This window comes from Anser cygnoides, chromosome 1 (assembly GCF_040182565.1).
Source record: "Anser cygnoides isolate HZ-2024a breed goose chromosome 1, Taihu_goose_T2T_genome, whole genome shotgun sequence".
Taxonomy (NCBI): domain Eukaryota; kingdom Metazoa; phylum Chordata; class Aves; order Anseriformes; family Anatidae; genus Anser; species Anser cygnoides.
In genome coordinates this window covers 69,821,304-69,843,267 of record NC_089873.1, presented here as the reverse complement: position 1 = coordinate 69,843,267, position 21,964 = coordinate 69,821,304, and the positions used below count along the sequence as shown (strand labels likewise).

General features: G+C 35.9%; 1 protein-coding gene across 3 annotated transcripts in view; it reads right to left on the bottom strand.

Moving 5' to 3' along the window:
* Window positions 1-2,094: 2,094 nt before the first annotated feature.
* AEBP2 (AE binding protein 2) overlaps window positions 2,095-21,964 on the bottom strand; it is a 55,491-nt gene continuing 35,621 nt past the window's right edge. Inside the window, exons 5-9 of one of the 3 annotated variants that reach the window (XM_048048591.2) lie at window positions 16,128-16,252; window positions 9,937-10,004; window positions 5,778-5,891; window positions 5,453-5,519; window positions 2,095-4,169 (exon numbers count right to left, since the gene is read on the bottom strand). In XM_048048591.2, coding sequence (XP_047904548.2) covers window positions 5,465-5,519; window positions 5,778-5,891; window positions 9,937-10,004; window positions 16,128-16,252 — 362 coding nt within the window. In that variant the 3' untranslated portion in view covers window positions 2,095-4,169; window positions 5,453-5,464. The other 2 variants (XM_048048592.2, XM_048048594.2) reach the window with 2 other exon arrangements.

Sequence of the window (21,964 nt, the reverse complement as noted above, 5' to 3'; positions counted from 1 at the left end):
GACCTAAGGCACTGTTCCAGGTGGAGTACAACAAGAGCAGAGTAGAGAGGGAGAATCACCTCCCTTGACCTGCTGGCCACACTTTTGATGCCGCCTAGGATATGGCTGGCTTTCTGGGATGCAGGCGTACATTTCTGCATACAGGCTCATGTTGGGCTTCTCATCAACCAACACCCTCAAGTCCTCCTCCAGGCTGCTCTCAATCTATTGATTCCAAACAAGAATTTCCATCCACTTAAGCAGTAGAGTAGTTCTTCATTCCCAAAATTCACTCAAAATCCCATTATTCATCTTTAGAAAACTCTGAGAGTCAAGCCAACGTATTCCAAAAGGACTGGCAATTTTGGGTATAGCTATTTGAGTGCACTTCAACTCCCTGAAACTGTAATTTTCAGAGAGCTGGGTTTGGCACTTGGTCTTTAAAGGTGTCTCAGAACCAGGATGACCTAAGACATCCACAAACTCAGTTGGGATTTCTGAAAATCCTTGCTGGTGTCAACCAACAGTGAATGAGTAAACATTTCATCCCATGTCATTTTTTGCTCCACATCACCAAGCACCAGCATCTACTTTAAAACTGTGCCAGTGTAGTTCAAGCATGTAGCATGCCAAAACAAATGAAGACTAAAGCCTCTGATCCAAGTCACTGCCATAGCTGATGAATTTCCAAATCAAACAACTTTAACTCCAACCATGATCTATGAACATATGAACTGTTTGCTAACATGATCTAAACATAGCTGATGCCTGCCATGTCTGCTTGAGAATGTAGGCTGGAAGAGAAAGCTTATTTCTGCATCAAAGCACAGAATTATTCATGTTGAGAGGTACCTTTGGAAATCTTCTAATCTAATCTCCTACTCTGCACAACACTAACAACACTGAATCCTGACCAAGTTGCTCAAGGTTTTGCTTGGAACTTGAAAACCTCCAAGAACAGAGACTTCATGATCTTTGGAAGCAATGTGTTCTAATGCTTAACCTTCCTCGTACTGAAAAAAGATCTTCTATTTCAAATTGTGACCATTGACTCATCCTCCTGCTGTGTAGTTCTAGCACCACCTTCTTGGTAACTCCTTAGCTACTGGAACACCACTGTTAGGTTCCCCCAAAGCCTTCTCTTTTCCAGTCTGAACTTGTCCGGTTCCCTTAAGCATCATGGTACACACTCCGGCATAGTTTGCCATGACTTAACTTCAACTGTAAAATTAGTAATTTTCCTTAACTCACCTTCTGTAATATGTTAAAGAATACAGAACCTCTGACCAAAACTATATAAATGGGAATATTTATACACTTATTGTATCAGGCTGGAAACAGACTGCAATGAAGGGTAAAATAACTATAGGTTTGTCTGGATGGCATTTCTCTACAAAGAAAATAAATAATCCAACTGGGAGAAAATGCATTCTCTAGGTAATTGGAAAATGTATTCCCAAAGGAAAGTTTCTGAGAAAGACAGAAGGAAGCCTCTAGATGTTATATCCAGAGATAAAGTATCTAGAACTACTCAAAAGGTGGAGGGAAAAAAAGCAAGTTCATTAACGCTTTTCAAGAAAAGAAGTTAGGAAAAGAGATTTTTTTTTTTCAGAACTAATAAATCTCTACTGGCATACTGTGACAGTTCTATCTGTCTGGTACTCTATCAAAGCTGGAATTCAGAGGCAAAGCAAAAAAGCAGAAAGGTCTGAAGCAAAAGGTCTGAAAGCAGACCTTTAGAGAGAAGTAACTGTCAGTTGAAACAAAACACCATCACCTACATACATAATTTGTAGAATATAAATAATTTTTAAACATGGTTAAAATGGTTTTATTAATTCACTTGGATGACTTCAAGTTAAAATTGCCAGAAATCCACTTTCCTTTTGATACTATGACAAGGTTAATTAATCCCAGCGTATCTATTTGTTCCTAGGTGTTTTGATTTTAAACCTTTAATTTTTTTCCCCTCCAAGAGAGAAGTTGTATTATGAAAACATCAGATATTTAAATATTTAAGTGTGTTTCACCACTTAGGGGCAAAATAAAAGAGACAGTGACATGCTTACATTTACCTTTGAAAACTTCATTGAAATCTTACAATTTTGAAGCTAATGAGGTTTGTTTGCTTTGTTTTATTAGAAAAAATACTCAGGCAAAGTCTACAATCATCTGTCAATTATAAATGACTTACAAGAAACTCATGAAGCAATAAAATTAAAAAAATACAAATACAAACTATATCTGAAACACTTCTATTTGGCAATTTTATAACAAATTCATAAAAGAAACAAAGATTGCGGATTACTTTATAGGTACAGAAAAAGCAGTAGGTGAAGTGCTCAAGCAAAAAAAAAAAAAACACTGCATTTTTTTTCCAAAAATAAAGTCACATCACTACAGATTTTATGAGTAATACCCTTATTAAACAACCATTCCAGAACATCTTATATTAGTGGTGCTTTTAATCTGCACTTTATTTTGCTTGATAAGACTTTTTTTTCATGTATATAAGTAACATTTTTAACCCATTGGTGCTAAGCAAGACTCTCGTGTCAGTACCAATGCGGAACGCATTTGTATTACATTAGGATATGCTCACTTTTGCAACCAAAGGGTTACTTCTAACATTTATTCTATTTAATAAAAATTTAGTGTAAAAACTGCTGGTTATTAGTTTCACTGTAGTAAATTCCTCCCCAATAAGGAGGACTAACTCTGCAGTTTGACTGCATATATCCATACAAATTTTACATATTAGTTCCTTCCAATAGCAAGGAAAAAACTAACTTATTGTTCACTATTAGAAAGGAGCGCCATGAATTAATTATGGGTACTATTCATCCCTCTAAGATTTCTGGGAAGGATGTTCAATGTATTTTTGTTCTTACAACAGATATTAACAGTAGTATATAGTCCCTTAGGTATGTAAAAGAAGTTTTTTTTTATTGTTAAGGAAGGTGCTTTTTTAAACAATTCTTCTGGCAGCACTAGTGAATTACAATATCCTTCAATATTATTTCTACCATAATATATACATTTTAACTTTCATGCCTCTAGAAAAACATCTACAGTACATTTCATAATATAAAAATATATTACAAATCTGCTGAAATATTTACAAGCAATGTCCTATCATCTATATGCAACATTTTTGTCTCCATACAAAGACTAACAGGTTAGACACATCTCTATTTGTCAGTTAAAAAAATCCATGGCTTCTTGCTTATTAAGCAAGAAAACAATTTTATTTTCCTTTTCAAAGCCAACTTTGGTGCATAAAGGATTGATTTTCTAGATTTTTTTTTTTAAAAATACCATTTTCTTTACATCTAGAAAACATTAGGCCAAATAAAAAAAGTATACTTTACAAGTGAATGGGGGTTCTACAGGGACAAAAAAGTAAAATAAAACACCAGTAACACTAACTGCTAAGTAGAGGTTTTTCAAAAACCGTCCATTGATACAGATCACATAAGAGAAGATCTCATTAACATACTATACTACTCCTGAAAAGGGGATCAGACATACTGCAACACTCTTAACATCTTTAAACCGTACTATGTGTATTTGTAGTTGAGTGGAAAAGACAAGCATTCCATCAACATTTTTTTTAAACATTATAATTCAACATATCTTATGGATCTGAGAAAGGACACGAGGTTACAAATGACAAATGATTACTATCCACCATACTGAAAGGGTAACAGGATAATCCCTTGCTAGCTGTTTTATTGTCTGGCATATTATATTTTGTTAATATTGACAAAAAGCCTAATAGCTTGTTAACAGTTCTCCTGGGAATTGTGAGTAAATGGTGATGGTTACTTTTTCTTTTCATCAAATATAAACTACTGTATTCACTAAAGAAAAAAGCAGCTTAAGGAAGCAAGCATGCAAAGCCTTTTAGTTGTTCCACTAAGTTGCCAGAAGAGTGTTTGCTCAGTCTCCCACTGTACCATTCCATGAAAATGTGGATATACAGTAATATATTAATATATTCCACGGAAGCATCAACTTCATTCACAGAATGTTTACACTAAGCATAAATATTTATCTAAAAAAAAGAAAAAAAGGATGGGATTTGACTAATGTGCAACTTTATTTCTAAATCCATTGTCAGTGACTAAGACTGCAGGTGTCCCCACTTGCTTGGTTTTTACCTCTTCAACCTCTTCTGGGGCATTGTTCTGCAAAAGAAGATAAGATATTTTTTACAAAAAGACCCTGAGCTGTAAATCCAAGTCTGCTAGAGTATATTACGAAATCATGACTATATACAATCTATTTTCATTTATTTTGATTACAACTAAAAGCCATTCTATGAGATCCCTAATTAGCATATATTTCAGGTGATGATTTCAAACTTTCTATTAGTGTCAACATTTTATCATGTCATTAATAACTGTGACTGAATTCTCCTAGCCACTTTTTCCTCTATGAAAAATTTTGGTCTTCAGTTTTATTTCTTTGATCTCCCCCAGTCGGTCCCAAAGCTCTTTTTAATCACATACTGATCTATACTGATAAAAAAATCTAGTAAAAGATTATGTGTAGGGACGTTAATTTTACTCAGAAGAGGGAGAAAGGGTTGTTCATTTTTCCCAATGGACTTCATCCCAAAGATCATTTTTATTTTTAAAGGTTATTTTTTTCTTTTCAAATCAAACCAATATATCAAGTTCTACAAAGGTAATCAATATAAAGGCAATTAACACCTAGATTAGATTATAAAACAGTCACTGTTTTAAGTGGTTTTATAATACATAATCCAATTTCCTCGTATCATTTGTATGATTTACGATTAACAATAATAATTCATACACTAAAGTAAGTATTTTAAATACTTACATTTTAAAAGATAGCACGCATAGTATGATGATTTATTTTCATATTGTAAACCAAGCTTTCATTAATTTGATTAGTGAAATACACTGAATATTAAAGGTGAACTGAAAGGCTTATTGCATATCAAAACCTCAGATTAGCATTCTAGGTACTCCTTTAGACACTCGTTCATTGGATGTTAACAAACATAGAAACGATGAACTTTGGTTGAGGCTTTTTTCTCCCTCCCCAGCCATTTTCATGCATTTTTAAATAAGCCTATAAACACATATCTTTGCATCTTCAAAAACTTGAGAGTGAATTAAGCATTTCAGATTACCTTTAAAAACTGTACACACATACAACTGTGGGTACTGACAATTATGTGAGCACATTAATACAGAGGGGGGAAAATCAGGAAATTATTAGAAACGATGGATTAGAAGCCAATCAAGTCCTAAAAACACAAATGTGAATGTAGCTTAAAGACAAGTGATATGTACTGTTCCCCTCCAAAGAATTTTGTATTAAAAAAATAACAGTACTTGTACACAAGTACAGATTTCAAGGTAATACTGCATGTATTACAGCTGAGTATAAATTATGTAAAGATAAATTTGGACTTTAAAAAAATTGGTATACAAACCAGTATGTGATCTTAACAGAAGTGATCTTTCAGGATTCCACTGTATGTACCTCCTTTACTAGAATTTCTGTACACCAAGCACAAAAAAGTAAAATACACTTGGTAAATACACACATTCCCCGTTTCTCAGTAACTAGAGTTCAGTTCAAGAAGTTAATTCTGAAACAACTTAAGACCTCAGAACTTAACTACTGGACGCTGACAGGATTAAGGCTCCCTGTTCTGGTGTATAATACATTAACAATCCTGATTTCCCAACGTCAAAAAGTTAAGTGAGGCTTAAGACTATACTTAAGTAAAGAAAATTTCAAAATTAGGACATTACCTGTATATGTTAGGGTCCAGAAGCAAGGCAGTATCTTTTGGTAGTTTTGATAAATGAACTACTTTAGTTTTTAACTGATGTCGCTCACTTTCATTTACCCACACATCAGGCAGACTATGAATAAATAAATAAAATAAAAATATTCAAAAAAGATCAACTGTTTTTCTTACCATAAAATTATGCGGTAAACTAGTACATATGAAGTTTCTAAACGTAATCGCCACATTTCACTGGATAAAAAACACCTTCACTGGAGCGAGGAAGAGACAGCCAATCTTTACACATTATACCTCAAAGTCTTTCAAATTCTCAGCATGAAAAAGATGCTAAACAGAATTTAGGTTAATCCAGAAGAATATTAAAACAAACATACAATGATAACAGTATTGCAGTAAAACTACAACCTCCAGTTTAATGGTTTAATTTGAAAATGGTAGCAGGAACTAAACAGATCTTTCATACCTAGTAAAATAAAGTGTTTTCAAATGATCTGATGCTGTCAAAGAAAATAAAAGGAAAGTAAAGGCCAGAACTTCAGCCACTGAATTTCAAGTCACACTATTTTGCTTCCTCCAAGGCCAAAGCTTTCAGTGTCAAAATGCTCCTACTTAGCTGATGTTAATTTTTCAATTCTCTTCTGAGGAAATTCAGGCAATCACCATAAAGTATTCTGGCTATGTAACAGTTTTTATTGTGAGACAGAATAAAACTTGGTCTTTACACGTTGCCTCAGTGCCACTTGCAATGAAACCACTGGAAGAGGGCTGGAGGTTAACTCACACATTGATCTATATTTTGTTCTTTAAATCTTTGAAACCAAACCTGTCTGCTTCTGATCTGTTTATTGCATTATTGCTTTTCTTATGGAAAGCAAATTAAGTTTTTAAGGCCCTGCTGGGATTGTCAGGTTGTTAAGAGAGACACTGGGCTTACAGAGGTCATGAGTGCCTTATAAAAAACCAATTCCCATCTCTAAAATAAAAATAAAAACAAATGAGTATTTTTTTTTTATTTTTATTACCCATGGGCAAAAAAATCATTTCAGGCTGGGGAAAAAGTTTGTAATTAAGAACCCTAATATTCTGAAACAAGTTTCAATTTGAGAAGAACAACATCTAAAACTATCTAAACATTTTTTTTTTTTTTTTTTTTTTGTCCAACCAAAGCTATATGCAGTTTTACAGACTTCTGGAAATTATTTTTTTTAGCATTGAAAGTTAAAATTCAAATTCAATTTTTTGGTTAAAAGAACTTCTATCACAGAAGGAAAAAGAGTTTCTCCAGTGATACTATTTCCCCCTTTCAAATGAAGGTGAAAAAAAAAAAACAGGATGCAATGTATCTATCTATTCAGATTTAATATGGCTCATGAAAAGATGTCTAAAAACTTTTTATAAAAAGCGGATATCAACTTTTTAAAAAAGAAACATTACAAAAGCAATTTAATTAGAAACTGTATGCTGAAGATACAAAATGATTTTAAAAAAAAGTAAATCTTTTCACATAGAATCATAGAATCATTCAGACTGAAAAAGACCTCTAAGATCCAACCTTTAACCTAGTACTGAAGTCCACCACTAAACCATGCTACTAAGTTCTACATCTACACATTTCTGGAAGACCTCCAGGTATAGTGACTCAACCACTTCCCCAGGCAGCCTATTCCAATGCTGCAAAACCGTTTCAGAAAATAATTTCTCCTAATATCTGACCTGAACAACTGGCGCAACTTGAGGCCATTTCACCTCGTCTTATCTGTTGGTGCTTGGAAGAAAAGCCCAATCCTTGCTAAAGACCATTGGAAATATAAAGACAGAAACTCAGTAAAATAAGTAGTGCCCCCCCCCCCCCCCCCAAAAAAATGAAAAAGGAAAAAAAAAATCAGGATAAATCCCTGATCCGAAAAAAATCCAAGTGATAAAGGAGTGAGATAGGAAACTGGTTAAAGACTATCTACTTTTCCTGAAAAAATACTTAATGTACAGAAAACCTTGAGCAATTTAACAGTTTCAAAATGACTCACATATGAAAAGGTGAAATCATTATTGCTGGCTCCATCTGAAAGGCTGATGAACAGCTCAACATGATGGAAAATAACGATCATGAACGTATTCAACTTTTCTAAAGTGTGAGTACGTTCCTTTTGTAAGACAAATGGATGACATAAGCCATGATATCTTGCTTTTGCTGTTTCTAACGGTAATAAACGAGATGAAATGGAATCTAATGAATAATTCAATACCGCATCATTCCATGCAGGAAGTGCCTCTACCTAACCCAACCAAGATGTAAGAAATATCAATACAAAGGCCATTATCCCTTTGAACTGACCAACCAGCTCTACATCTATCAGGGATGTCTTAACATTACAGTCTTCTCCAATGTAGAGATTCTAACATTGTATTTATTCGCATGAGCAAAAAAATCATTTAACCCTGTATTAAAAAACAAGTCCTTAATTACTTACTTTTCATGCTCTCGGTGTTTTATAATGCTTTTTCTTTTATCTTAAAATAAATCTTTATCTGTAATATTTTAGCAAGAATAATCTCAAAATACTGTTACATACAGTATTATCAAACTGACCTAAAAGGCAGCAAAGAATGACACTTTTTACTACAGTATTTTAGTTATTCTTTCAGACGTTTAACTGAAACTTGTAGTCTACAAGTGCTGCAGAGAGCTGAAAAAGCTACAGACAGTTTAAAATTGCACCAAAATGCCAAACACTGCTGCAGGTAACTTACCAGCAACCCTAATTGCTCTACAGATTAAAGTTATAATTGATTCGCATTGCTGAGTTCATACTACTGCACATGACTAATCTGGGACACTAGAAAACCGAGTAATTTAAACCACTTCATCAAAGCAAAAGTTAGAGTTTATTACACTAAGGCTCTGCATCACCTTCCCACTCAATCACTTAAAAGGCAGCACTGAATCTAAAAAGATTCCTTTGTTCTAAGTTCTAATTGCAAAAACTATGACTATTTCATCTGAAACTTAGAAATCCTTATCTAATGAGTTCTGCCAAATTAAGAGATATTTTCCTGGTACGAACAACATTACTTTTAAGAATGAACCTCTAAACCTGCGCATCCTACCTAATAATGCAGCTATTATCTTAATGCAATCTTAGTATCTCAGTAACTTTACCTGTGTGCAGATGTATGGACCCAATAATAAACTATTATAATTATACTTATCTTTAAAAGAAAAAAAGTAATTATCTTTAAAATTGTGGAAAACATGGATCATGCAACACTTGCTAGAACTACTTCTCATACTGCCTGTCCTAAAACTACTCTGCCTACTGCTCTCCTAGAGCATAGTGGAAAGCAAGTATTTGTTCTACTGTTCCATATAGTAAAGATCATAATATTTACATACAAATTCTTTCCTCTGTCAGGAGGAGGAAAGTAGATCTCAGCTATTTCAATGAAGTAGATAAATTATTTTAAAGTATTTCAGTTACTACTCCATATATCCCAAGACTATCTGAGGGCAATACTCGTGTTCTGCATTAAGTAAGTGGCAACTTACTTGGAAAAGGGCAGAACGTGGAAAAAACAAGAGAAAAAGCAAACAAACATGGTGGAAAGGAAACTCCAAACTTCAGTGGGAAAACCCAAAGAAGCAGTAATATGAGATGGACACTCTGAATGACGAACTGTGGTTATTTCACTGTTAAATTGTAGCACCTATGCAAAGATTCTTGTAGTTCTACCATTAGACCGATGATTAGAAATTTTTCAGTGCCTAAAAATATTTGAGGATCATGACAAATCAATGGGCAAAAGAGCTGTCTCAGTGATAAATTTTCCCATGTATGTGGCTGGCAAAACCAATCTGAATTCCCCCATTCGATAATTAGAAGACTTTGTTATTTATACCCATAGTGGCAAAATGCATTAAAAAAATACAGCTTAAAGTTTACGTCAACTGGTATCAGAATCTAAAGACTCAGTAGCTAAACTAAAGTCAATTAAAAGTACAACACGGTTGCTTATTTTTTAAACTTCCAAATTACTTAAAACAAACAAACAACAAAAAAAAATGAAGTACATAAAAAAGGCATAACAATTAAGTGACAGTTCATTTACCCCACCGTAAATCTTTCCCCGTTTAAATCCTATCATATCACTAGTAATATACTTACATGTCCTCTGGTGTCCAATGAAGCAAGAGTTTTATTTTTCCAGAATCTTCTTTTCTTTTAGCTATTACCTGATAATAGTTACATAAATCATAATTAAAATCAAATCCACTCTTTTTCTTCCTCAAATTAAGTATTCATGTTCAACTGGACATTCAGAAAATGCAAACTGTTTTACTTCTTAACAGCTGTATTAATTCTACACATAGGTAGAATGTACATGTCACTATTAAAACAGTTCTTAGCAAGGTTTGGTGTTTTCATTAAAATTTTGTTTTAGTATTTGCTTACTAAGTGGTCCCTTAAAAAAACAAACAAACAAAAAAACACGCATACACAGTCATCTTTAAAAGGGTTCAAAGCTTCTGGAGTAGCAGCTTAAAAAAAAAGGTGCATACATTCTTAGATGAGGTTCACAAATGCCCTTTATGAATACATTCATGTTGTTTCACAAAATGTCTATAGAAAATCAGAAATTAATGCAGCTTATATTTTAATTCTAGTATGACATAAGGAAATATTCTCTCATAAATGCTTTGACATCTGGAAACCATCATATGTATAACTTCCTAGGTAACCTTTATTCATTCCCTTTCAACATCTAAGCCAAGCACTGAATGAAGCAAAGGCTCCTTGGAAGAATTCACAGGCTCACAGAAATTGTTTAATGCATACATAACAGGGACCTTAATACTGTATTTAACGCATACATAACAGGGACCTTAATACTGTAGAGTGTATGTTACTACTACTGTTATATGAATGACAAGTACAAATGACATGTCAAAGACCTGTTGACAATCCATAATATTTAAGCAGAACATACACATTCCCCTGGTAAAAGTTCCAGTTAAGAAATGACAACTCCTTTCTTACAGTTTCTCATACTAGCTCACAGTAGAGAAGCACGTAAAATGCTCTCACAAAGAACAATGTTTTCAGGGGTATAACCCTGAAGCTTAACACCAATCTTTAGTCAAAAGTTAAAGTTAGAAATATACAAAGTATAAAAAAATTAATCTGTTCACTCAGGTGTAAATATATTTATCAAAAAACAGCATTCGAAAGATAAAGCCAAAATATTCTGGTATTCAGGAAAACAAGGAAAAGCCACTTTTCTTTCACAAAAAGCTTCCACTTCTACTAATCTGCCCCTAGCTTCTCCTTTCCTACATGTTACTATACTCCATACAGTTTAGGCACACAGATTTTCTGATTTGCTTCTAACATCAGTCCTACTTTTTGCTCTGCTAGGCACATTTATTAGATCTTTCAAAGTTTCTACACACAGCCACTGTAGATAAAAAAAAAAAAAGTCATTAGAGAACTTTTAAAGCATAGAAATGCGGCAGGATGGCAAATATTCTTCATGAAAAAGTCTAAACAAAAATGTAGTATATGGAACATAAAGTACTGAAGTCCATAAACTGCATCAACCAAAGTAATTCTCCACAACTGAGTATCATGGTAAATTAAACTTAGTCTCTTCTGGTAAGTTAAATGTAGTCATGACATTTTAAGGAATTCACAAATTTGTTTCCAGCTGTATTGTTACAACTATGCAGCAATCTTCTCAACAAAAATAAAGCCCAGAGAGAAGTACCCATGGATTTAACAGCCAGATTATTAATACAGATACATTTGAGGTATCTGAAGGTATAAATATACTAGCAGATATGAACTGAGAGAAGTGTTGAGGCACTGAGTTTCTTGAATTCAGAAGAGTCCCTGACGAGGGACTCTTTATTAGGGAGTACAGTAATAGGGCATGGAGTAATGGCTTTAAACTAGAAGAGGGTAGGTTTAGATTAGATATAAGGAAGAAATTCTTCACTCAGAGCGTGGTGAGGCACTGGAACAAGTTGCCCAGAGAAGTTGTGGATGCCCCATCCTTGGAAGTGTTCAAGGCCAGGCTGGATGGGGCTTTGAGCAAGCTGGTCTAGCGGGAGGTGTCCCTGCCCATGGCAGGGGGGTTGGAATTAGATGATCTTTCAATTCCCAACTCAAACCATGCTACGAGCCTGTAATAATAGGATATGGTAGATAAATGTCAGTAAAAATCATTTTTCCAGTAATCTTTGCCAATTAGACAAAATTTAATCAACTTTTCCATTAAAAATATTATCAGGTTCTTAAATTTAGCTATTTGGACTATTGCAACCATTTTTCCTCACAAGTCTCAAGCCATATCCATAACTCGATACATCGTTTTGCTAAGTTTGGAACAGGGATGAAAACCCTGACCTTTTTTTTTTAAAATAAAGATTTAGAGAGCAGTTCTCCAGTCCTTTCCAACTTTAAGTTTTAGCCTTTGCCCAGAACTTAGATTCTTATTCTGCAAACTCAGTTTCTTTGCTGTAGATTGGAGCACCTGAGCCAAACAATGTTATAGCTCACTTTACAGGGCAAACAAAGCTCACCAGCTTTTCCATTGAAAACCATACATTTTTCTGTACTGTCATGTTCATTTTCAAATTAACCTTCAGGTTTTAAGGAGAGGCAGATGTTCTCTCATGTAATACAAGCATCATGGATATCATATTAAAAAGTTTACAGGTGACTTTGTGAAATATTATTTGGACATAGTAAACTAGCTATATCCCAGTCAGAGAGAAGAAATATTCTCCAAAAACCGCTTTTCATCCTATTTAAAATTTTAAGAATATGAGCCAGGAAACCAACCAGAATAAACAAGCCCCACATATATATTACACCTAATTACTAGTTAAAGCTGGGACTGCTGCATCTACTGGGATTTACAGGGTAACACCATGTGATTCCAGAACCTCACAGAGAACCTGTGCAAACTACCCAGGATCTGCACTCATCTACATTCTCCAACACCAAGAACAACAAGTAGTATGGATAAACTAACAGCTCTGACATTAACAATTTCTCATTTTCAGAAAAAAACTCAGGACTCTTCAGTACTGCCATCACCAGACTGAAAAAAAGAGATGTTTGTAAAAACTTACACTCTGCATTCCTCCTCGCCCCCAACCCCCCCAAAAATAGGCCTAAAAGGGACTAAAGTAACAACATTATACACACAAAGAAGCTTAACGAGAGGAAAAAGTAACTTTTGACTGCAGGAAATAAAAAAATGCTGTTTTTCAGAAAAAAAGAGCTAATCATATACAACACAAACTATGACAAATAGAGTTAGGGATGCTTTCACAGACTCACTTGCATCCAATGTGAATTTTGCAGATTGTTTCTCCCTATTATCGGCTTATCTTATCCTTGCTAAATACTCTGGTGTTGTTTAATATTAAAGTAGCATGTTTGCTGTTAGGAGACAACAGAAATATTTATATAGAGCTGTCATTGCTTCTTCCAACATGTATTTTGAAATCATCAAGTTTAAAGTTGTGTTTGTTTGTTTTTTAAGATATAAAATGTACTACTTTAACTATAATTAGCGTAATGAGAATTTTACCATTTCCTAGGCAGGCTAGAGTCAGAAATACAGCTATGATGTAGACAAAAATGGCCAACTGAAGAAAAGAATCACTATTTTGACAAAAATAATCACTGCTGCAATCAGCTCTGTGAAAGTTACAACTGAAATGGAAGATATCTAGATTGTCTGCAGTAACTGTTTTTCTTGCTCTGAAGTTTTTTACGAAGTTCTCTACAAAGTAATAATTTTAAGTCCACTTAAGTTTTACATTAAAAAACATCCTGTAGATGCACAATACAGTTTTATTTGATATATTACTATGTTATCTAAATTTCATGCACTGTCCCTGGAAGGAAAAGAAACTTCATTTTGAATTCATCTCCGTAGAGGAAACCTGCAAAGTTGTCTCAAATGAGAAGTGGAGTTCTGCTGACCTCTTCTGGAAAAAGAAACAAATTTCACCCTCTTGCATCTTCATTCTCTGTGTTTCGAAGTTTTAAGATGTCAGAACGTATGTAAATAATATCAATGCATGTGATCACTGAACTAAAATCTCTAAAAAATATTTTAGAGAATTAAGCCTATCCATAAAAAAGAAAAAAGAAGATGGGGTAACCTATAAGGTACATTCTTTAACAGCTTTATACCTGCTCTTTAGGTTAAATGGAAATGGCTTGACATTTTCCACATGACAGTGCAGAGAATCAATATAGCAAGAATTTGATACCAATAAAAAAGCTCATCATAAAAATAAAATCATAATGAAGTCATAGGTAGATAGCAAAAACATTTCTGCAAAACACTTTTATGACTGTTTTACAATTCTCCATGTCTATAAAGAATGGGTTCAAGAAAAGGTTGATTTATCTACAGTGACTGCATAGAAATTCTTTACATTAGAAAATTTTCAGTATATCTATCTTGTAAAATACTGCATTATGCTGACATACTTATGCTGCATTAAAAAAATAAACTTACACCAATTACCTCAGTTTTCAGCGATCTTCACATTTTTCACCTTTCAAATTAATGCCCCTGATAACTATACATTTTTTCTTCATCTAAAGGTAGACCACACAAACCATACCACATTATTTAACCAGTGAGCATTCAAATTTAATCTCCTAATGCTTATAAATTATGCAAAATCTGTTTGCATCTGAGGTGACCTTTAGCTCAGTACAATAATGTACATCCATAAGACTGCTTCTATTCTTTTTCTTTTCTTTTTTTTTTTTTTTTTTTAATTTTAAAGCAAATTTTAGGCAGTTTCATCGGCAAAGCTGATGTCAGCACAGCTCCACACAACTGTAGCGGCACCTTAATAGGGTAGCAAAGTGCACTGTATAGCCAGAATCTTAAAGCAGCTCTGCCACTGAAACAACTTCCCCCACAGCTGAGGTGTAAGTAATTTCTAGTCTTCAGATCTAATCAACCCCCTACCATCCTAAGTGGCACAAGCATGGATGAACTAAAAGGGTCTGTACTGCTTCCTCCAAATTAATTCGAAACACTTCTAGAGCACATTCTTCCCTCTAATTCCATCTCCTTATGAATTATTACAACAGACAGAGGTGAGCTTCCACAACTGAACAGTCTCTCCGTATAACCTTTCAGATTAAAGCAAGCTTTGAATTGAAAGACAATCTGCTTTTCTCAAAGAATTTTAAATTCTGCATTTGCCAGGAAAACTAAAATAAGACCTAAATTCAGTAACAACAAAATAAGGCACTTTTAAATCTCCATTTGCAGCTGGTGCTCAATGCACAGGAGTTCAGCAGTAATGTTTTCGGAAAAATGTCCAACACAGGCTACAGAGATTTCTAACAATCATCAGAATGGGAGGAAACTAAGTTTCATGCACATAAAATCATACTTTGTTTATGGAAAGAGAGTGACAGTTCAATAGTTTGAATCACTGGTTAAGATTAAGCCATAGCTGAGAAGAGAGCAGTCACAGCATTCCTTCCTTGGACTGCAGTTAATCATACACTGGTCTGGCAATTTATAAAGACCCTTGTTTTGTCCCATCCTTTGATTGTTTTCTTCTTAAAGAAGAGTCTCTACCTCTTATATGCAATATCTCTCAATTTAGTAAGAAAACATGAAGTATTAAGGTTTCTGAAATTCTGATCCCTCTATGCCAATTCAGAACTTCTTTCCCTATTTTTGAACTTTTCTAAATGAACACTGATGTCAATCCTATCCACAGGTAGGTGAAATTAACAAAAAAGGTTATGGAAACAGGACTGAAGAACATTTCCCCACCTGGTACTTGCCTCCCTGCACTTCACTGACATTTGGGTGTAAGTTTAGTAAATAAAAAAAATGAAAAGAACAACAATATATTTATATAGTATGACATCTTTTAAACTGAAAAAGGAGTAAACATAAATTTAACATCAACATCTTAAAATATTCAATTATACAATTACTTTTAGAGAACTCCTTGTGATAAATAAGCACTGTGACTCATGACCATGAAAATGCCATCTGAATTGCATTCTTATTTAGAAGATTTAACTGTATTTTTTTCTGTCAAACATACTTGCTGTCAGGTATTTCCTGAAGTGTATCAGACAGGAAACGTTGCAAGCTATTCAATTTGTGATGTAGAACTACTACTAACACCACTTTTAAAAACTTAATTTACTAATAGAAATGGGAAAATCAATAATGTAAAATACACACTATTACTTACTTCTGATTAAAAGTCTGCATTACTAAGAGGAACACAGCATTAGATTTTTCAGAGACACAGGTAACAAACAATGCATAATTTAATACTTACAGTACTATGAAATACAACACTGTGGCCTTTTCCTAAACTTTCTATATGTGCTGAGAGGTTAAAGCAGATGGCTCGATGTCTTATAGCATCCAGTGTTTGTGCATCAAAGAAGTCATGAGGTCTTGCTAGAAATAAAAGAGAGATCCTTAGTGATGAACACATTGAAAGCATTCTAGCACATTCAGGCATGTAAGTAAATCTGAATTGTCATTAGTAAACCATTTATCATTATAAAAATAGGACTATCTTGTCAAAGAGCTGTAAACATTAATTTAACCAGGAGTATGTACTGACCCCAAACGTGGAGTGGTGATCCATTCAAGTCTGGTCAAACTGTATTCCCTTTAGATGAAATAGCTGTTTTGACAAACTGAATTATGCTTGTTCAGTTTTTAAACTTCAAGTGAATTTTATTCATTTTTACCTTTCAGAATTACGAATTCATTTTTTTTTGTTAAGTACTTCTGGGATCATCCATTGCTACCATCTGTTAAAAAAGAAGGCCCCATACAAAGAAACTAAAGCCAGAACTTGTATTTTAATGCAAGAACAGCCCAGTAAGTTTCCAATACGCATCACAACCTAACTGGCCATATCACCCTTAGAGCATCATCAATAGTTTCAGTATTACTGCTGTAATTTCTTATAAATAGTATTAAAATACTTCAAAATATGATAGCGCAGTCTACATGTTAAAATCTATACCTTATTTTTGAACCTTGTTAAAAACAATCTACCCTGATGTAATTTATAATTACATTAAAAAAAAAAAAAAGTTATTTCCAGTGAAAACTGGGATGCTGCAAAGAGATCTATCTACGTTGACAGTGAAATAAGACTGCTCAGTACTGCAGTGGAACACAGCAGAGGATTAAATAAGAATTATTGTTAACATACAGAAAATACAAGCTCATCAAAAAACACTTTATCTCTGAAGAGTAGTAATAAATAGTCATGTAAAAAAAACACTGCTAGACATTTCTGTGTAGAAGTTTTAATTTCACACTTTGATTATTAGTAAACATTTCTTAGCCAAGAAGCACCTTCTACATCTGAAACTACACTTCAATCTATAAAGAGTAGACTGCAATCAACATCCATCTGATATTTTATGAATAGTCCATAAACAGCATGCACTAGTAAATAATTTCATAGATAAGTGTTTCTTGAACAGTAAAAAATTACTGAGCTCCAATTTGGAGTGTAAAGGTCTATTAATTCTACACTAACAATAATCTAACTGAAAAATAACTGCTACTAAGCACGTATTTGCACATGCTTAGAAATATCTCATTCTAAGATTTTTTAAAAATATATTACAGTAGCAGAACTATATGAGTAAAAGTATTAATGAAAGCATTAAAATTTTTAAGCCTTACGTGAGAGCAATGATTCAGTATACAACATTGAAATTAAAACTAAGAACAGTAGTTAAATTACGTTATCAACTGTATCATCCTATAATCTGCAAAAACAGTGATTTGCCATTCTCTTGTCCTTAATTAAAACAACTCTTTTTCATCAAGATTATCTACCCTTTATTTATTTTTTTAAAATTACAAATTCCACTTTCAACTAGTATTTTCTACTCTCCAGAGACTAATTGTTGTTAAGCATTCATTTGTATATTATGTTCTGTCCTTACCGTATCTCAGTTGGATACTGCCATTTATGCAATCATCTCTCTGAAATGTTTTCTCGCTGTAAGTGGTCACTTCTCATGCTACAGAAGGTCACTGATGCAACCATTTCTTACATTGAAACTATTAGTCTGTCATGTAAAAAGGAGTATGGGTTGCATTTTTGGGCATGGACTAAAAGTTTTCTTTCTTCATGCAAAGTTAAAGACGAGTTCAGGGGAAAAACACAAGCTTGTATATACAAACAGACCAAGGAAAATGGGTTCACATTCTATTATTACTATAAAGTACTGAGTAGTAACAGATATGATACATGAAATTTCCAGAGTTCAGCATCTTCCAAGAGATATCCCTTCTACTCTTTTCTTCTTCCAAAAAAAAAAAAAAAAAATAGCCTTATCTCCCTTTGATGTGAAGTTCTCTACTACAGTAATCCAAATGCTGATTTAGGCAGTTTGTTATATCAGATGCAAGGAACTGTAATATAGTAAATTATATGATGTAATATATTTTGTACAATATAGAGATTCATAGAATCATCTAGATTGGAAAAAACCCTTGAGATAATCAAGTCCAACTATCAACCTGATCTACTGAGTCCCATCACTAAACCTAGTGCCACGTCCACACGTCTCAAATACCTCCAGGGATGGTGACCCCACCACTTCCCTGGGCAGCTTGTTCCAATGACTGACTGCCCTCTCTGTGAAGAAATTCTACCTAATGTCCAATCTAAACCTCCAATGGCACAACCTAAGACCATCTCCTCGCATCCTATCATTTCTCAACTGAGAAAAGACACCAACACCGTTCTCACTGCAACCTCCTTTCAGGTAGTTGTAGAGAGCCTCCTCCAGTCTGAATAACCCCAGTACCCTCAGCTGCTCCTCATAAGCCTTATTTTCTAGTCCTTTTAACAGCTTTGTTGCTCCTCTCCACACACCCTTGAGCAACTCAACATCGTTCTTGTAGTGAGCGGCCCAAAACTGAACACAGTACTCGAGGTGTAGTCTCACCACTATAATGGGACAATCACTTCTGTAGTTCTGCTGGCCACACTATTTCTAACGCAGGCCAGGATCCCATTGGCCTTCTTGGTCACCTGGGCATGCTACTGGCTCATGTTCAGCTGCCTATCAACCACCACCCCCAGGTCCTTCTCTGCCAAGCAACTTTCCAGTCACTCTTCTCCAAGCTTGTACCACTGCATTGGGTTGTCATGACCCAAGTTCAGGACAGGGCAGTTTCTCTTGCTAAATGTCTTGTGACTGAACTCAGCCCCCATAGATATAATCTATCCAGACCTCTCTGCAAAGCCGTCCTACCCTCAAGCAGATCATCACTCCCACCTAACATGGTACTGTCTGAGAACTTACTGAGGGTGTACAAACCCCTCATGCTGATCATTGGTAAAAACATTAGAACAAAACTGTCGCCAAGAACTGAGCCCTAGGGACTGAGCCACTGGTGGATGGCCACCAACTGGTTTAACATGATGCACTAGGACTCTCTGAGCCCCGCCATCCAGCCAGTTCTTCACGCAGCAAACTGCACACTTGTCCAAGCCATGAGCAACCAGTTTCTCCAGGAGAATACTGTGGGATGGTGTCAAGCAGTTTACTGAAATCCAGGTAAATGACATCCACATTTCCCTCATCTCCTAAGCAGATCATCTTGTCATAGAATGAAATCAGGTCAGTACGGCAGGACCTACCCTTCAAAAACACATGCTGACTGCTTCTGATCACTCCAATCGTCACATATTTGACAATTTGCATAGGATGGTACTCAAGATGATCTGCTCCATAACCAAGGTCACACTGACAGGTCTGTAATTCCCTGGATCTTCTTTCCCACACTTCTTGCACATTGGAGTTACATTTGCTAACCTCCAGTTAACAGGGATCTCACTGGTTAGTCAGGACTGTTGACAAATTATTTAAAGTGGCTTGGCGATCACTCCTGTCAGCTCCTTCAGTATCTTTGGATGAATCCTGCTCGGCCCCATGGACTTATGAACATTCAAAACATGTTAGAAGGGCACTTAGAGCTTCCCATTGGATTATAAGGGCTTCATCTTGCTCCCTGTCAGTCCTCCAGCTCAGAGAGCTGTGTACGCTGAGAACAACTGGCCTTACTAATGAAGACCAAAGCAAAACAAGGCATTAAGTATCTCAGCATTATCCTAATCTTTCATTACTACATTTCCGGTCACATCCAATAAAGGATGGAGATTCTCCTTAATCCTCCTTTTGCTGTTGATGTATTCATAAAAGCATTTTTATTGCCTTTTACTATGCTAACCAAACTGAGTTCCAGTTAGGCTTTAGCCCTTTTAATTTACTCCCTGCAAAGCCTGACAATGGCTCTATAGTTCTCCTGAGTTGCCTGCCCCTTCCTCCAAAGCTCCTGAACTCTTTTTCTTCACAAACTGCAGAAAAAGCTCTTTGTTCAGCCATGCTATTCCTCTCCCCCACTGGCTCAACATTCAGCACATTGGGATGGTCTGCTCCTGTGCTTTTGACTGTCCTCTGGAAACCAAAAGTAACAGTTCTGCTAATCACCTTCCTTACCTCAACAAGGAACAAAAACTATCATTCTGATGATCACTGTGCCCAGGGCAGCCTCTAACCATCACACCACCCATGACTCCTTCCCTGTTCGCAAACAACAAGTTAAGTGGGGCACCTTCCCTCGTCAGCTCACTCGCCACCTGTGAGGACATTATCCACACACTCCAGCTATCCCCTAGACTGTTTATTCTCTGCTGTACTCTATTTTCATCTAACATCTGGGAAGCCAAAGTTCCCCATGAGAACTAGGGTTAGCAATCAGGAGACTTCTAGTTGCTTGTATAATTTTTCATCTACCTCTTCATGCTGGTTGGATGGTGTATTATAGATTCTTACTATAACACCAGCCTTGCCACCTTTCCCCTGACTCACCAAGAGACATTCAACCCTTTCATCACCACCGCTCAGCTCCCTGCAGTCAAGGCATTCCCTAACATACAGGGATACCCCACGTCTTCTTCCCCATCTCTCCTGAAGAGCCCCAAACCACCTATCCCAACACTCCAAGGAGGTGAGTCATCCCACCACGTCTTACAGAAGCCAATGATAACATAGCCGTAAGACTTAACTAAAACTTCCAGTTCCCCTTATTTATTTTTTCATGCTGTGTGTTTGTGTATGGGCACTTAAGCTTGGCCCCTAATGAGACTGTTTCATTTGGTGAAGTGGCTGGAATTTCTCTGTGCTGCTCTTCAGGTGCTCTCCCTGCTGACCTCTAACCCCTCAAAGCAGTAAGTTGGGTCAATTGAGGTTCACCTTAGTTTAAAGCTCTCTTTACCAGTTTGGCAAGCCTGACAGGACATTTTTCCTCTGCAGTCCCCAGAGCAACGGAACAGTTCTGCAAGGGCACCTCAGGCAATGGGGGAAGTCTCTTCCTCCTGCTGGTCCTTGCTATAACAAACTTGCACTTCTCTGTGGTTTTGCTATCACTTCCTTCTGTGATGTTTCAAGAGGGAGTTTTTGACTGTGAGCTCACTGCAGACTATGTATGGAACCACCTACCTCCTCCTCAGCTTTCCTGATTTTGTATAGCCTTCTCACCACCTCAGGTGGCCAAGCTGCAGGAGGTCCTCCACCTGGAGGCATCTTTTGCAAGTGTACTGGGTCTGGCTGGCATGGAGTCAACTTTCGCCGCAGCAGCCCATATTGTGCTGTGCTCTGCACCTGTAGCTAGAACAGTATTGGTATCACACCAGTGTTTTGTCTATCACTGAGCAGTGCTGGCACAGCACCAAGACCCTCTCTAACCCCCCCCCCCCCCAAAGCCAGTAGGCCAGGGGTGGGGAAGGGATATCACCACAGCAGCTGACCTAAACTGACCAGAGGGATATGCCGTGCCATATGGTGTCACACTCAGCAATCAAAGGCCAGAAAGGGGAAGGAGGGTGGGCAGGCTCTCCTTATGAAGACATCTGTCCTCCCAGACAACTGCTGTGCCTATCGAAGGCCTGATTGCCAGGACATGGCCAAACATCACTTATTTATGAGAAGCAGAGAATGATTGTTCCCTTCCCAGTTCCCTCTTTGCTTCCACTTGGCCCTTGCTTGCTCTTCCCCACCTTTTCATTTTCCCTTTATATCATTACAGAATCATAGAATGACTCAGGTTGGAAGGGTCCTTAAA